Here is a 17,308-nt window from a genome sequence, read left to right on the forward strand (position 1 = left end):
GCTTTTATACAAATTGTATTCCATAATATCCACACCAATCTTCAGGCAGTCTGACTATCCTGTGGGCAGTCAGGGGTGGAAATGTCCCTTATGCTGTGTGAGAAGATCCAGCTGAGGGATGTGTTTACTCGGTGCTTTGTGCTGAACTGTGTGACTGGAGCTGTGTGTTGGATATTGAGTGTGTTTATTGGAAGCATTTCCCTCTGATTTCCAGGCTGAGTTTTGTTGTTGGCTCATTCCTGAATATGAGAAAGTGAAATGTCATTATTTGGGAGGTGAAAATTCTTCCTGATTTCATATTGTTGAATTGTGTGTGTGTGTTGGGAGCTGGTTATTATTCCCGTGGACTATGAATAGTCAGTTCCCTCTGTGTGTTAGAAATTGGATGTTTCCTGTCTTTTCAAATCCTTCTGAGACCACCCACCACTCTATTGCAGTTATCTTGAGTTTTGTTGATTGGTGATGACTGATCTTGAGAAGCATTGACCAATTTGCACAAACAGCCTTTTTCTCACTGTAATTCGATGAATGAGATTTTCTGTGGTCGGATTTGAACTCTGAGTCTCTGGATTGTTTAGACAATTTGGCTACAATAAATGGAAATGTATTTATTGATTGAAATAGAAAGAACAGGTGGATGGAATGTAAAATGGGCTGTGAATTCACTGGAGTTCATAACCTGCTGGTGAAAATTAGTTTTACCCTTAGAGTATGTTTTTGAGATGAAAAACACAGGTGAATTGTTAAATTAATAGAATTATTTGAAGAATATTCTGCATAATACCTGAAGATATTTTTATGCATTCTTTAAAGAGTTTACCTGAAGGTAAAGAGTTTCCCAAAAGCCTGAGCTTGGATTTGATAGTTTTGCCCAGTGCTGTGGCTGATAGCTAAATTTCGAATGTGTACTGTGAGTGTGTGCTGTCGATCTAAATTTCCAGGATAAACTAGAACCCTTCAGTCAGTTAAACTGAAGCAATGTTTTCCTCAATTTCTAGCACTTCCTGATCAGTGTATTTTCTTCAAATGATTTTGGAGGAGTAACTTCAAAATCTCAATTGATTTAGCATTTCTTCTTGTGTTTAGTGGACAAAAAATACTCTCAGAGTAACATTGATCTTTCACATCAGAATATTCAGTGAGTTGAGAGTCAATTTTACTCTCCGTTCAATTGTCATTTCCATTCCCCTCTGAGTGCCTGAGAAGATTGGGGTCTAGACAAAGAAAAGTAGCAGCATTGTCTGCTCCTAGTCACCAGGATGTTCCTGCTAGAAACAGAGGTTGTGTCTTTAGTCAAGTGAGAAAAAAAAAAGCATCTGCATCTGATCCTCTCCCACAAACGGGAATAGCAGACTGCCACTCACTTTGGAACGAGGTCTAAATTAGGAGTCAGACCCTTCAGCAAAGTTGGAGGAACTCATTTTTCCTTTTCCTGTTTTACAGAAGGAATGCACTGTACTACACCAGAGAATATGGACAGGATAGACACCATAGATAAATCCTGACACCATCCAAGAAACAACTGCACAACTGTGGGAAGGCATCCAGTACCTTCACAGCATTGCTCAACATAGAGAAGGTTGGGCTGTTAAATAATTGTCTGGAAATCGGTCAGATCAGGAAAGCATTAACACCTCATCAGATCTGAAACTGGTCAATGGTGTGGAGCCTTCCATCAGAACCAACCTTTCTGAAGGTTCAGCTGTGGGTGATCGGTCAGGGTGAGGTTGGGAAGAAGTGTGAGTGGCTCCAAGTGTGGTGAGAGCTTCAATCATTCATTGAGCTTCATGAGCCACTGAGTCGTTCCTGCAGAGGAGAGGCTATTCATGTTTGAGGATTACTTCATAGGGTCATCAGATCTTCTGATATACAAGGTGCGTCTGTTGCTCGTGTTAATACAAAGGCAGCTACATGGAGGAGAAAGTGTTCAAGTGTGAAGTGTGTAACCAAGACTTCACAAGATCATCAACACTTGTGAATCACCGACGCATTCACACTGGGGAGAGACCATACAAATGTGAAGTTTGCAACAGGGCCTTTGCACAATCATCGGGCCTGGTGAATCATCGACGCATTCACACTGGGGAGAAACCGTTCATGTGCGATTTGTGTGACAGATCATTCTCAGAGTCATCAAAACTGCGCAGACACCAACGCATTCATACAGGGGAGAAACCTTTCACATGTGAGGTTTGCAAAAAATCATTCTCACAGTCATCGGATCTCCGAGCACATCGACGCATACATACAGGGGAGAAACCATTCACATGTGAGGTCTGTGATAAATCATTTCCCGATTCTTCACGACTCTTGCTCCATCAGACAATTCACACAGGGGACAAGCCATTTGCGTGTGAGGTGTGTGATAAATCGTTCTCAACATCATCGAGCCTCCGAGTACACCAACGCATTCACACAGGGGAGAAACCATTCATGTGTGAGGTGTGCAATAAATCTTTCTTGAATTCATCAAACCTTCGCAAACACCAACGCATTCACACAGGGGAGAAACCATTTAGATGTGAGGTGTGTGACAAATCATTTTCACAGTTAGAGCATCTTCGCACACACCAACGCATTCACACTGGAGAGAAACCATTCAAGTGTGAGGTATGTGAGAAATCATTCTCAGATTCTTCGAAACGCCTGCTACATCAGAGGATTCACACAGGGGAGAAACCCTTCGCGTGTCAGGTGTGTGACAAATCCTTTTCGCAATCATCGATCCTCCGTGTACACCAACGCATTCACACGGGGGAGAAACCATTCAGATGTGAAGTGTGCGCAAAATCATTTTCACAGTCATCAATCCTCCGTACACACCAATACATTCACACAGAAGAGAAACCATTCATGTGCAATATGTGTGACAAATCATTCTCCAGGTCATCAAACCTCCTGCTCCATCAGAGGATCCATGCAGGGGAATGACCCTTTACTGCGATGTTTGCAGTAAAGCATTTTTTAATGTCTTCAACCACGTGGGGCAACATTCACATAGGGATGAAACCATTCAGGAGTGATGTATTTGACGAGGCATTGCACATGTATCTCCTCTTTACTCAGTGCACTCCCAGTGGGGAGAAGTCCTGCTGGGAACATTGAAACACGAGTAGGCTATTCAGTCTGTTATATGATCACAGCTGATCAAACACTTCAATCCTTCTTACTCATATTGCCTATACCACTTAGTATGCTGTTTGTAATCAGAAATCTTTCACTCTCTAATCAAACTTGAAGACTGAGCTTCCACAGCCATTTATGGTAGAGAATTCACAGTCTTTTGGCTAAAAAAATGTTCTTCCTTATCTCAGTCCTAAATAACACCCTCCTTATTGTTAAACTGGTTCTCAACTCAACAAGGGGAAACTTCATATCTGCAGCTGCCTTTTCTATCCCTTTAAGTATTTTGTAAGTTTCAATTATTTGCAGCTTTCATTATTTGCAGCTGTGTAAAATGCAGGCCCAGTTTGCGTGATCTGTCTTCAAACATCTTACCATCCTGGGAAAAAGGTCAGGTGAACCTTGGTTGCACTCCCTCTATTGCAAAAATCAAAAACTGGACACTATGGATTTCTGCGCTGATTCCCCTCACTGCTGTCTGTGTGGATTCCTGCACTGATTCCCCTCACTGCTGTCTGTGTGGATTCCTGCACTGATTCCCTTCACTGCTGTTTGTGTGGATTCCTGCACTGATTCCCCTCACTGCTGTCTGTGTGGATTCCTGCACTGATTCCCTTCACTACTGTCTCTGTGGATTCCTGCACTGATTCCCTTCACTGCTGTCTCTGTGGATTCCTGCACTGATTCCCCTCACTGCTGTCTGTGTGGATTCCTGCACTGATTCCCCTCACTGCTGTCTCTGTGGATTCCTGCACTGGTTCCCTTCACTGTTGTCTGCGTGGATTCGGGCACTGATTCCCCTCATTGCTGTCTGTGTGGATTTGTGCAGTATGGGAGGTCTTTTGACTCTGCATTGAAAGCTTGGCCAGAAAGTGATATCTGGTTAACTGATTTGTTTTATGAATGATCAGCATTGGACTTAGAGTTTCCTACTCTGAATGGAAGATTTGGGCCAAGCATCTTACTGACAGATTAAGAAAACTACATAATGAGACTCGATACATGTTGCAGGACATTGTGATGAAAGCATGGACTGAAACCACCAAGGACACCTCTGTTACGTAAGAGAGTTCTGGATGTAAGCTTGCTGAGTTGGAAGGTTCATTTTCAGATATTTCATGGCCCTATTAGGTAACAGTATCAGTGAACCTCCGGTGAAGCACTGGTGATAGTGACCTGTTTTCTATTTATGTGTTTAGGTTTCCTTGGGTTGGTGATGCCATTTCCTGTGGTAATGTAATTTCCTGTTCTTCCTCTCAAAGGGTGGTACATGGGGTCCAAGTCGATATGTTTATTGATAGAATTCCGGTTGGAATGCCATGCTTCTAGGAATTCTAGAACAAGCCAATGGTCTAGGACAAGCCCGACAGAGACACACATGAGAATTCCTTGAAGATTGGCATTCCAACTGGAACTCTATCAACAAACATATCAACTTGACCCCATTTACCAGCCCCTGAGAAAAAGAACAGGAAATGACATCAGCACAGGAACTGACATCACCACAGAACATGGCATCACCAACCCAAGGAAACCTCAACACTTAAATAGAAAGTGGGTCACTAACCCCAGTGCTTCACTGGAGGCTCACTGATGATGTTACCTAGTATAGCGATGAAACTTCTGAAAATGATCCTTCCAGCAGATTAAGCAAACTTACATCCAGAATCTCAACCTGAGCTACAAATCTTCTCAAAACTTACTATGTAAGAGAGTATTGTACTAGCAGATTGAAAGATTATCCAAGATGACATCCTGTGCAAAGGGAGCAGGGTCATTATCCATACTGAGTTAAAAAGAGATGCTGAAACACATCCGACACAAACCATCAAGGAATGGAGTCTAGTCTGAGAAAGTAAGAGAAGTGCTGCGATAGCCAAACATTAAAAAAATGAGATGAATGACCACGTTGGCCACTGCTGTGCTTGTAATGAACATTAAACTAAATAAGGTACTCTAGTACTCTCTGGGAAGCTAGAGACGTGATTGCTGGGCCCCTTGCTGAGATAATTGTATCATCAATAGTTACAAGTGAAGTGCCGGAAGACTAGAGGTTGGCTAACATGGTACCATTTTTCAAGAAAGGTGGTAAGGAAAAGCCAGGGAACTGTAGACCGGTGAGCCTGACATCAGTGGTGGGCAAGTTGTTGGAGGGAATCCTGAGGGACAGGATTTACTTGTATTTGGAAGGGCAAGGACTGATTAGGGATAGTCAACATTTGGTTTTGTGTATGGGAAATTATGTCTCACTAAATTGATTAAGGTTTTTGAAGAAGTAACAATGAAGATTGATGAGGGGGACTGGGGATGTGATCTATATGGACTTCAGGAAGGTGTTCAACAAGATTCTTCTTGGTAGACTGGTTAGCAAGGTTATATCGCATGGAATGCAGCTAGCCATTTGGATACAGAATTGGCTCAAATGTAGAAGGCGCAGGGTGGTGATGGAGTGTTGCTTTTCAGACTGGAGGCCTGTGACCAGTGGTATACCAAAAGGATTGATGGTGGGTCCACTGCTTTTCGTTATTTATATAAATGACTTGGATGTGAACATAGGAGGTGTAGTTAGTAAGCTTGCAGATTACGTCAAAATTGGAGGTGTAGACAGCGAACAAGGTTAACGCCGAGTACAACAGGATCTTGATCAGATGGGCCAATGGGCTGAGAAGTGGCAGATGGAATTTAGTATAGAAAAATGTGATGTGTTGCATTTTGGAAAGACAAATCGGGGTATGACATACACTTAATGGTAAGGTCCTGGGGCGTATTGCTGAGCAAAGAGACCTTGGAGTGCAGGTTCATAGTTCCTTGAAAGTGGAGTCGCAGGTAGATAGGATAGTGAAGAAGGTGTTTGATATGCTTTCCTTTATTGACAAGAGCGTTGAGTTTAAGAGGTTTGAGGTCATGTTGTGGCTGCACAGGACATTGGTTAGGCCATTTTTGGAATATTGTGTGCAATTCTGGTCTCCCTCATTTGGAAATGTTGTTAAACTTGAAAGGGTTCAGAAACGATTTACCAGTGTTGGAGGATTTGAGCGAAAGGGAGAGGCTGAACAACGTGGGGCTGTTTTCTCTGGAGCATTGAAGGCTGAGGGGTGATCTTATAGAGATTTATAAAATCATGAGGAGAGTGGATAGGGTAAACAGACAATGTATTTTCCCTGAGGTGGGGGATTCCAAAACTGGAGGGCATAGATTTAGAGTGAGAGGGGAAAATATAAAAGGGAGTTAAGGGCCAACCTTTTCACACAGTGTGGTGTAGGTATGGAATGAGCTTCCAGAGAAACTGGTGGAGGCTGGTACAACGACAACAGATATCTGGATGGATATATGAATAGGAAGGATTTAGAGGAATGTGGGCCAAATACTAACAAATGGGACTAGATTAATTTAGGATATCTGGTTGGTGTGGACAAGTTGAACCGAAGGGCCTGTTTCCATGCTTTCTCTCTCTATGACCCAAGCTGGAGAGCTGCTCATGACTCAGGATATTCCAGACAGCCCATGAATGAAGCTCAGAATAACCCTCTTCACTCTGACTGGAACTGGTTGTCTTGTCACAATTGACTACTATTCAGACACCGGATTATAGAATGTCTGATTGTAGAATTCAGTCGTCATGACTTTCCTGACACTGCGGTCAGTGAGAATGACATCAATTCTCTATGAAGAATTCAGACACTTCATGAATGTTTGGAAAATTTAGCACCACCCATCGTCTCAATATATCCCCAGTCAACTGGAAATGGTCAGGTGGCAGTGAAAATTGCTGAAAAGATCATTAAAGAATCACTTGGATCTAGCATAGTTGTGTTTTAACCAACAAACACTGAAAATGCTGGAGAAACTCAGGAGGTCTGGCAGTGTCTGTGGAGAGAGAAACAGAATTGTGTTGAATTTGGTATGACTTCAGAACTGAAGAAGGATTCCGATGATGAGTCATACTGGACTTGAAATGTTAACTCTGCTTCTGTCTCCACAGATGCTGTCAGACCTGCTGAATCTTTCCAGCATTCTCTGTGTTTGTTTCAGATTTCCAGCATCTGCAATATTTTGCTTTTATTATGTTTAGGCAATGTGAGAGTGGAGAAACACCTACTGAAGACAGGGAGTGCTGTCTAATTTAGTGACATCACATTCAGACTACTTTTCAAATACCTAAAGGTACTACTGTGGACAGTAGTCGGGAACGTTGGAAAACAAATGGGGCTTTGATCAAGCTGCTAAATCACTGCCAGAACTGAGCTGGAGGGCTGACCAGAGGGCACATATTCTATATACTCACCAATAGGTAAAACCGCCATAGTTCCATTGGGTTGCTCTCTCATTGGACAGAAAGTTGACGTGTGAATTCAATTGAATGACTTTTTGTCACTTGCATTTTACGGTGAATAATACAGTAAAGTACAGTGAACATTTTCAACTGTCACCACAGTCTGGTGTCATTCTGATTAATTTAAGAAATAAAACAAATAACTGAAAGAGAATGTGTCTTCTTTCTGAGCCCTAAGTTCACTCACCAACGATACATGTGCCTCCTCGGCCACCTAGGAGTCACACTCTTTAGGTGCCACTTCATGGATACTGCTGATGCCAGGTCTGAGCTAAACCCAAACTTGTCCCACAACCAGGAGGTCCCGGGTCAACTGCTGCCTCACCGATAATAGGGAGTCCCTGGCTCTGCTGCCTCTCCAAGAGTTCTGCTCTGGCCACCTCCCTTGCTGACACCACCATCTTGAAAAGACTTCTGCCATTGCTGCCTCCAATTGCAGCAGGAGCTTTGCCGCTGCTGCCACCATCAGCCCTGAATGATGGAAGGACGCCCCATCCACCAATCACCAGCAGAAGCCATATCCACCCTCTGTGACTGCTGGGAGGCTGCTGCCATTCTGCACACAGACTGCTCTCACTGCCAATCCGATACCGTCATTAACCTGCTGCAAATGGTCCCAATAAAAAGAAAAATGAGTGAAAATAAGTAAAGAAAGCACACAGGAGCGGGCGAGCCCCGTGCTCAAGAGCCGGCATGCGGCCTGCTATGTCGCCACGACCTGGAAAGCGTGGTTGTTTCACCTGAGAGTCACCATGCCTCAGGTGAGGGTGAGATTGAGAGGGTAGAACCTTCATGATAATCTCAGCTGGTACAGGAGGATTGAACCTGTGCTGTTGGTGTCACTCTGCATTACAAATCGACCATTCAGCCAACTGAGCTGCCCAATCTGGGTTATTAGGGGTCGGTTCACTAAATTAGCCGGATAACTGGTTTGTGATGGAGGCTGACTTTAGCAGTATTGGTTCAGTTCTTATTCATAAAATATTTATTCATAAAATATTTTGATGATCTTTACAATTGGTCATGCCATACGTACGTAAACATTCCATTTCTTTGCATACAGAGATAGAGTAATCATTCATATATACCGGTCTGTACGATTACTATCCACATATTTAGCTGGGGGGGGACAGTGGAGTCCCCATACTGCGTGGGCCCCCTGTTCTTCTTTAGGCAGGCAGATGTTACACGGTGGTCTTTCCCCACTGCGCCTTGGCAGCAGCTGCCCCAAACTTCAGCGCGTCTCTCAACACATAGTCCTGGACCTTGGAATGTGCCAGTCTGCAGCACTCAGTCGGGGTCAACTCCTTCAGCTGGAAGATCAGCAGGTTTCGGACCACCCAGAGAGCGTCCTTCACCGAGTTGATGATCCTCCAGGCACAGTTGATGTTCGTCTTGGTGTGCGTCCCGGGGAACAGGCCGTAGAGCACGGAGTCCCGCGTCACGGCGCTGCTCAGGACGAACCTCGACAAACACCACTGCATTCCTCTCCAGACTTCTTCTGCATAGGCACATTCCAGAAGGAGGTGTGTGACAGTCTCCTCCCCTCCCGCAGCCGTTTCGAGGGCAGCGTGCGGTGCGGCTGAGAGTCCGGGTGTGTATAAAGGATCTCACAGGCAGAGCCCTTCTCACCACCAGCCAAGCCATATCTGGACTCTTTTCTCAACATCACCACTTGCCTGATGTATGGTGACCCACAGATTAATCACCATCAGTTGTCTCTCTCTCTCTAATGAGAGAGCAACCCTCTGATCATTTGGGACTGTGGCAATTTTACCTCACAGAAAGACTTGGTAATTGAAGACATGTGTCGAGAAGTTGTCACCTTAATGGTACACAGTGAAAGTGAACAACCAGGTCTGTTTTCTCAACTGCAGTAATCTGCATGCAACTTGAGAAGCTACTTCCCTGCAGCAGCCATCTAATGAGGGAGACCTGATTTCACCGACGGAAGGAGGAACTGAGCAACCATCAGAGCCAGAGGCCAGGTTCCCCATTAAATACATTAGATCCATGCCAATTATCACAGCAACAACCTTCCCCAGAGAAACTGTGAAAGAACAAGGTTCAAAATATAGGAGATTGACGCAGGAAAATTCACTTAGAAATTTACTTTTAAGTGAAACTAACAGTAGGTTGCATTTTTAAACAAAGTTCATTTGCAAAACCCAAAAAGATTACACGCACCTAAAGAACAATATCATGGGGATTTGTGCCGTGAAATGAACACTGAAGCAAGAACGCTAACTTTGAGGAAATAAAGCCACAATCAGATTTTTAAAATAACATCAGGCACCAAGTCTTATTGCCCTGCTGGGTGTGGTACTTTCATTAAACAGATTGACCAACGCAATTGATCCCTAATGTTAATTTCAAAGAATAAATTTGAAATTATTTTTTATAACTTGAGCAGGCTCCTTCATTACAATAGTTGTCCTCTTAATGTAATCTGAGATTGTATTAGGGGTGATCTATTATTGATTGGTCATTTTACACAGAACCTTTTAATTACATAATGCCAAATTCATCCTAAATATCTCAACATAACTGGAATAACATGGAAATTCATTGAATTCAGTCACACCCACTTCAGATTTATTGTGAACCAAATGAGTCTCACACTCTTGAGGACCAAATTGATTTTACTTTGATGTTAATGGATATTCTTACATTCTTTGAAAAATCTTATATCTGGAACAAGTTATGTTTGAATTTTGGATTCTTTTATGGAAATAAGAACTTGCTATCTTTTCCTTGTGGAATATTCTAGTTTTGCAAATTATATACTTTGCATAATCACCAAGTTGCATGTTATAATTGATCTGTGAATACTTAAAACTTAAAAGGTCTCATCTAAGTTATCTGTATCAAATCACTTGGGGAACATCACTCTTGTTACTGTTAAGGGTTACCTGAAGAGTTCGTCTGGGGTTTTGCAAGTGCTAGGAAAGTGATGATTGAGTTTTTTTTAAAAATGGAATTTGGACAATCAGCAGGAGATGAGAAAGTTTGTGAGAAGATTTGTAGCTCAGGTGCTCGTTGCTGTGGTTCTGTTCGCCGAGCTGGAAGTTTTTGTTGTAAACGTTTCGTCCCCTGTCTAGGTGACATCCTCAGTGCTTGGGAGCCTCCTGTGAAGCACTTCTGTGGTGTTTCCTCCGGCATTTATAGTGGTCTGTCCCTGCCGCTTCCGGTTGTCTGCTGTAGTGACCGGTATATTGGGTCCAGGTCTTTGTGTTTGTTGATGGAGTTTGTGGATGAGTGCCATGCTTCTAGGAATTCCCTGGCTGTTCTTTGTTTCGCTTGCCCTATAATGGTAGTGTTGTCCTAGTCAAATTCATGTTGCTTGTCGTCTGCGTGTATGGCTGCTAAGGATAGCTGGTCGTGTCGTTTCGTGGCTAGTTGAAGGTTTACTAAAATACAAAGGGATCTTGAACAAATGGGTCATGGGCTGAAAAATGGCAGATGGAATTCAATCTAGAGAAGCGAGGTATTGCATTTTGGCACAGCATACAAGGGTTGTCTTTCCCTTAGGCATCTGTTGATGAAATTGCGAGGATATCCGTTTTTGGCGAATACCTTGTATAGGTGTTCCTCTTCCTCTTTTTGCAGTCCTGGTGTGCTTGAGATGAGAAAGCTTGATTTCTTTCTTTGTTTGGATTCAGTGGGCTCAAATTGCTTGCTCTGGAAATGGCTTCCTCGCTGAAGATGAACAGAATTACATCTGATCTCTGTCCCACCAAGTACTAAGTTATGACTGTCATACATCACAAGGCAACAATGGAACGAATGAACAGCCAACCAACAACTAATGCTTAACAAAAGAAACCCTGAACACTTTAAAGATCTTATGTGCAATATGTGTGCAGAATTGGAACAAATCAGAAAGAATACACTTTTTATTTGTTTTTGTGGTAATTTATGAAAGTGGAGGAACTGGCAAAACTATGAAAATTGAATTTGAATAAATAATGTTCTGTACACTGTGCCTTGCCATATTAATGTGACCTGTGATATAATCGTATGTAAATAAAGATTTCAGGACAGTAGCAATTTCACACATCACATGGAATAATGGTGGGAAAACCACTGCAACAGATCAAGTAAGGATTTAAACTTGTCATTGTCCCACGTAAATAAAATCTCACTTATTGCAGTTGTGTCAGTTCCCATGGTAAATATTTGACAGTGATTTCTAATGTAAGAATCCTCAGTGGATTTCAAACTGACATCAGTGTATGAAGAAGGGCTTATGCCCGAAACGTCGATTCTCCTTCTCCTTTGATGCTGCCTGACCTGCTGCGCTCTTCCAGCAACACATTTTTAAGATCAGTGTATGACATGCAGCCTTGGATGAGTGAATCAGCGATTGGATTTTAACTCTGAATTCCTGGACAGTGAATTCAACACCATAGCAATTCAGCTGCCATGCCCAGAGACACATCCACTGAAATGCCTTTTAATGCTTCTTTCAAGATCTTACCTGAGGGTCTTGACCTTTCCCAAAAGCCTGGACTCCTGTGTGACAGTGCTGGTATGTATGGAGGTTCAATAAATGCAAGAAGGCTTTGTTACACACCTCAAACACAAATGACGTCTCCCTTGTGTGTGGAGATTTGATGACAATTGGAAGTTGTGGGCACAAACCTGACACTTCAATGGTTTCCCCTCGATAATATCCCTCCCTCATCATTTTTTTCTGTTTCTCCCTCTGCATCCCTCCCTTCTACGTCCCTCTCTCCTCTGCATGTGGTGATCTCACCGCCTTGGATGCTGTGGGTCTTCCTTTTCTGATCTGCTGGCACACACATCCGAGGATACACATCCCACACTGATGTTGTTAGTTTGGAAGCCCCCGCTGATGAAGAATGCTATTCCCACACTGGAAATCTCTGTAAACATTTACCAGGGGAACTGAGACAGCAGCTGCAATAAGTGAGGTTTTATTCAGATGGGACAGTGACAAGTTTAAATCCCCATCTGATCTGCTGCTCAAAGTCACCTCCATAGGGACTGAAAACCAAGTGAGGAGATGGTGAGTGAAGGAGCAGCTTTTATACAAATTGTATCCCATAATATCCACACCAATCTTCAGGCAGTCTGACTATCCTGTGGGCAGTCAGGGGTGGAAATGTCCCTTATGCTGTGTGAGAAGATCCAGCTGAGAGAGCTGTTTACTCGGTGCTTTGTGCTGAACTGTGTGACTGGAGCTGTGTGTTGGATATTGAGTGTGTTTATTGGAAGCATTTCCCTCTGATTTCCAGGCTGAGTTTTGTTGCTGGCTCATTCCTGAATATGGGAAGGTGGGATGTCATTATCTGGGAGGTGCAGAGGGTCTGAGGATTCTTACTGATTTCCTGGTGTTGAGTTCGGTATGTGTCGGGAGCTGTTCTCATCATGTAGACTGTGAATGGTCAGTTCTGTCTGTGTATTGGAAACTGAATATTTCCTGTCTTTTTGCGTCCCTACCAAGATCTTTCACTGTCCTATTTCTGTAAGCTCCTCAAAAATAAAAAAAATTTCACTGCCGCCAGTTGTCCCAATATGAAATGGTAATGTAGGGAACATGGTAGCCAACGTGTGCGTAGCAAGTTCCTAAAAATATGATCATGACCAGATCACCTGTTTTTCAGTGGTGCTTGTTGAGGTATTATTGTGATCTCTGTGGTGACTTATAATTTGTAGTAGAGATTTGAAGTTCTAGTGAGCAAGCATAAGGCATGTGAGGCACTAACCTCTTGACCATATTGCAGACTTTAGATCTCCACAATCCTCAACTCATAGAAACATTGACTAAACAATAGATAAAAGAGAACTAATATATTACAGAAAGATACTCCCCCAATTAACTTAACATAGTGTCACACTGTTTACAGGAATCAGTCCAACCTCAGCTTCCAGCAGATTTGTTTCTCCCTGTTTCACTGAATCATAACTATGAGATTTTCAGAAAGGTTCTGAAGTGGCTGCAAACACTGAGGTTCTGTCCAGTGATTTTTTTTCACACTGGCCATGCAGGATGAATCCTCTGGAGTTTTTAAGTTGTCACAGCATGTGTCTTTTCAACAGAGACCATCTTCCCTCCCACATTCTGTCTGGCAGCCCACGGAAAAGATAGTCTCTCCTCTCTGCTGACCATATTGGCTACAGTCCTTGGTCTCTCTCTTGGACCGTCTCTCTCTCTCTCTCTCTCTCTTACTCTGTCCGTAATCTCTGAGACAGAAAGTCTGTCCAGTCAGCACTGGCTGCTTCTTGTTTTCAGTGTGATAACTTTGTATCTTGCCCAACCTGTTTCCTTGGTAACCAATCCACCTTGTCAGTTGCCAGGAAGAATTATACAACCAACCCCCTCCACCTGCCTTTCAAGCTATTCTGTTTTATTTAAAATTTAGTAATGATTTTAAATATATCAACTTTACAAACTTCTCATTCATAACACATTCCTAAGTTAAGCCTTCTCACCAGGCGGGAGATTGGAGGGAATACTTCCATAATCGCTCCATTGTGCTGGGTTCCAACATGGTGTGAATGGAGATGTTTATGAAGCTGCCTTCTCCTGTTACTTGAGTGGTTGTCCACAGTTCTGAATAAGATCTTACAGGAGACAGAGCTTTGTTATGATCTGTTGGATGTGAGGTTGTTTTGCTCTGTTATTGTGGTGTTTAGCCTGCATGTACCCCTCTAGTACATTCATTAAAGTGTGATGGGATGTTCCAGGGGATGGTTACAGAGGAGTCTGGGATATTACCACATTGATACCATTCAGTGGGTATCACTGCCTTTTGACCAGTCTGTGGGGCAGCCCTCCTCACTTGGTAAAAGAGATTTTACAGATTTCAGTAGCTCAAGATCATCAACTTATTGTCCAGACCTCTCTAATATTCTTCATTATTGGATTTGTAGTGGTTGTTTATCATAAACAACAGCAGATGTTTAAGAAAACAGTTCACAGCAAAGATATATCTCAGTGAGGAAGAAGTGAAGCCGGAAATGTGTTGCTGGAAAAGCGCAGCAGGCCAGGCAGCATCCAGGGAACAGGAGAATCGACGTTTCGGGCATAAGCCCTTCTTCAGGATGCCCGAAACGTCGATTCTCCTGTTCCCTGGATGCTGCCTGGCCTGCTGCGCTTTTCCAGCGGCACATTTCCAGCTCTGATCTCCAGCATCTGCAGACCTCACTTTCTCCCCGAGGAAGAAGTGAAGGCTGGTAAAGCGTCTGGATGGGTATATGAACAGGAAATGTTCAGAGGGATATGGGCCAAGTGCTGGCAAATGGGACGAGATTAGATTAGGATATCTGGTCAGTATGGACGAGTTGGACCAAAGGGTCTGTTTCCATGCTGTACAACTCTATGAATCTGTGACTCTGAGGATTATCGGAAGGGGATATACAAAAAAAAGACAGAAAGAATAAACTTTCAGGCTAAACTTTCATGTAGTATCAAGACATACAGCAAGAGTTTCCATAAATATATAAAAAGGAAGTGAGAAACCAAAGTGAACAAAGACCCTTTAGAGAAAGAGGCTTGGAAATAATAACAGAGAACCAGGAAATTGAAGAGGAGTTGAAAAAAATCAGTTGTCACAGTGGTAAACACTAATAGCATTCCAATATTACTAAATATTTAAGGAACAAAAAGTTACAGCATAGAGGGATTTGGAGGTTCTAATCAGGAATGTAAAACTCACCTTAGAATTGATGACCATGGCAGCTATCATCAAATTTTGACCAGTAAACTTTGCATGATCTGGAAGAAGAGAATACATCAGGTTTATGGCACAGCCCAAGTGTGTGTATATTTCTAGGATTTTAGAGTAGTGTGGGAACTTAGTGCAGAGGGACAAAGGTGCTTATTGATTTGTTTTTGGTTTCTAGTTTGTAAGGTCTGTTAGCAGGATTATTGAAGCCCTGCATTGGGGCACAGGACAAAATAAAGAATGACATCACAGGAAAACCTTAAGTTCATTGATTGGTAGGAGCTGCTAATTTAATTATTTATTATAAGTTATTTTCAGAATCAAGGTACGTTAGAAAAAGAAATTACAGGTTAATATCTAAAAGACCAGTGGAAATTTTAAAAATGAAGAACTAAGTCAATAAAGTAGAGATGTATTGTACTTGCATGATGTGGACCTCGTTGTGGTTCATAGTGACCACATCTGTTAAAAATGTTAGTTGCTTTGAGGAACTCCAGCTCAGAGTTAATGAGTGGACCTCTTATTGAGGAAAATCTATTCTTTCATTCAGACAATTCAAAGACTTTCACCAGAATGAATTGCCTGGTCTGGTCTTATGAGCAAAGGTTAGGACTCATCGGCATTTAAAAGAATGAGAGGTCATCTCAATAAACATAGAGGATTCTTAAGGGGCGTGACAGGGTAAATGTTGAGAGGATGTTTCCCTAATAGGACAGTCACAATCTAGAATCGGGGGCATCGGCTCAGAATTTAAGACTAAGTTCGGGAGGAATTTCTTCTCTTAGAGGGTTGGGAGTCATTGGAACTCCTTGCCACAGAGAACTGTGGGGGCAGAGTAAAATTAAGGTGGAGATAGATAAATTCTTAATCAGGCAGGGAATCAAGGGTTATGGAGAAAAGGCAACAAAATAGATGTGAGGAGTGTTGGATTAGTCATGATCCTATGGCAGAGCTAGTTTGAGGGGCTGAATGGCCAACTCCTATTCCTGTTTCTTATGATGTTATGGTAATCACAAAAAAGTAGCAACCATGTTCAACAGGTAATAGAAAATATTCACCTTTAATTTAAGGGGAACAGACTATGGGGAAGTCTAGCTGAAAAATTCAAGTCAGTGGTCAGACCATACTTGGACTACTGTAAACAGTTTTGGTCTCCTTATCTGCATTGGAGGCAGTCCAGAGATGGTTAATTTGGTCGATCTGAAGTCTAGAGGGATTTTCTTATGACAAGATGTTGCGTAGGTTGGTTCTGTACTTATTGGCCTTTAGATGAATGAGAGGAGACCTGATTGAAACATATATGATTCTTAATGATCTTTCATGGTTGTTTCCCCTTGTGAGAGAGTCTCCTACCAGAGGGCAGAAACTCAGAGTAAGGGGTTGGCAATTTAAGACAAAGACGAGGAGGCATTTCTTCTTCTTGAAGAGGGTGTTATTCTGTGAAATTCTTTATGGCAGAGAGCCTTCGAGACTGGGCTGTTATGCATATTCAAGGCTGAGGTCGACCATCAGTGAGGCAACAGTTCTTTTTGTTTTAGCTTTACTTAATGCATTCTCTATCATAAGTTCATAAGATATAGGAGCAGAATTAGACCATTCGGCCCATGAATCTGCTCCACCATTCGAACATGATTGATATGCTCCTCACCCTCATGTTCCTGTCTTCTCTCCACATCCCTTCAACCTTTTACCAATTAAAAATCTATCTAACTCCTCCTCAAATTTACTCACTGTCCCAATGGAGGGGTGGGGTCTGAGGGCGGAGGTGTGGGATGTGGACGAGATGCGTTGGAGGGCATCTTTAACCACGTGGGAAGGGAAATTGCGGTCTCTAAAGAAGGAGGCCATCTGGTGTGTTCTGTGGTGGAACTGGTCCTCCTGGGAGCAGATCCGGTGGAGGCGGAGCAATTGGGAATATGGGATGGCATTTTTGCAAGAGGTAGGGTGGGAAGAGGTGTAATCCAGGTAGCTGTGGGAGTCGGTGCCCTCAGACCCCACCCCTCCAACCGTAACAAGGACAGATCGCCCCTTCGCATAAACCAAATCATCCGCCGACATTTCCACCACCTCCAAACAGACCCCACCACCAGGAATATATTTCCCTCCCCACCCCTTTCCGCCTTCCACAAAGACCGTTCCCTCCGTGACTATCTGGTCA

The 17,308-nt window shown here is 42.9% G+C and overlaps 3 protein-coding genes across 10 annotated transcripts in view; all 3 read left to right on the forward strand.

Moving 5' to 3' along the window:
• LOC122541594 (zinc finger protein 271-like) overlaps positions 1 to 3,573 on the forward strand; it is a 44,520-nt gene extending 40,947 nt beyond the window's left edge. For 2 of the 3 annotated variants that reach the window (XM_043678450.1, XM_043678451.1), the window contains exon 2: positions 1,444 to 3,573. In XM_043678450.1, coding sequence (XP_043534385.1) covers positions 1,912 to 2,931 — 1,020 coding nt within the window. In that variant the 5' untranslated portion in view covers positions 1,444 to 1,911 and the 3' untranslated portion in view covers positions 2,932 to 3,573. The remainder of the gene's footprint in view (positions 1 to 1,443) is intronic. The other variant, XM_043678452.1, reaches the window with a different exon arrangement.
• The window catches only part of LOC122541578 (zinc finger protein 271-like), a 652,600-nt gene that overhangs the window by 35,793 nt on the left and 599,499 nt on the right, over positions 1 to 17,308 (forward strand). The gene's annotated exons all lie outside the window — the stretch shown is intronic.
• Positions 11,969 to 17,308, forward strand: part of LOC122541632 (zinc finger protein 271-like) — an 11,011-nt gene continuing 5,671 nt past the window's right edge. Inside the window, exon 1 of one of the 3 annotated variants that reach the window (XM_043678552.1) lies at positions 11,969 to 11,987. The gene's annotated coding sequence lies outside the window, so the exon portion shown is untranslated. Of the gene's footprint in view, positions 11,988 to 12,460; positions 12,489 to 12,643; positions 12,757 to 17,308 lie in introns of those variants that run through there. The other 2 variants (XM_043678550.1, XM_043678551.1) reach the window with 2 other exon arrangements.

The sequence above is a fragment of the Chiloscyllium plagiosum genome, chromosome 37 (genome assembly GCF_004010195.1).
Source record: "Chiloscyllium plagiosum isolate BGI_BamShark_2017 chromosome 37, ASM401019v2, whole genome shotgun sequence".
In the NCBI taxonomy this organism is placed as follows: domain Eukaryota; kingdom Metazoa; phylum Chordata; class Chondrichthyes; order Orectolobiformes; family Hemiscylliidae; genus Chiloscyllium; species Chiloscyllium plagiosum.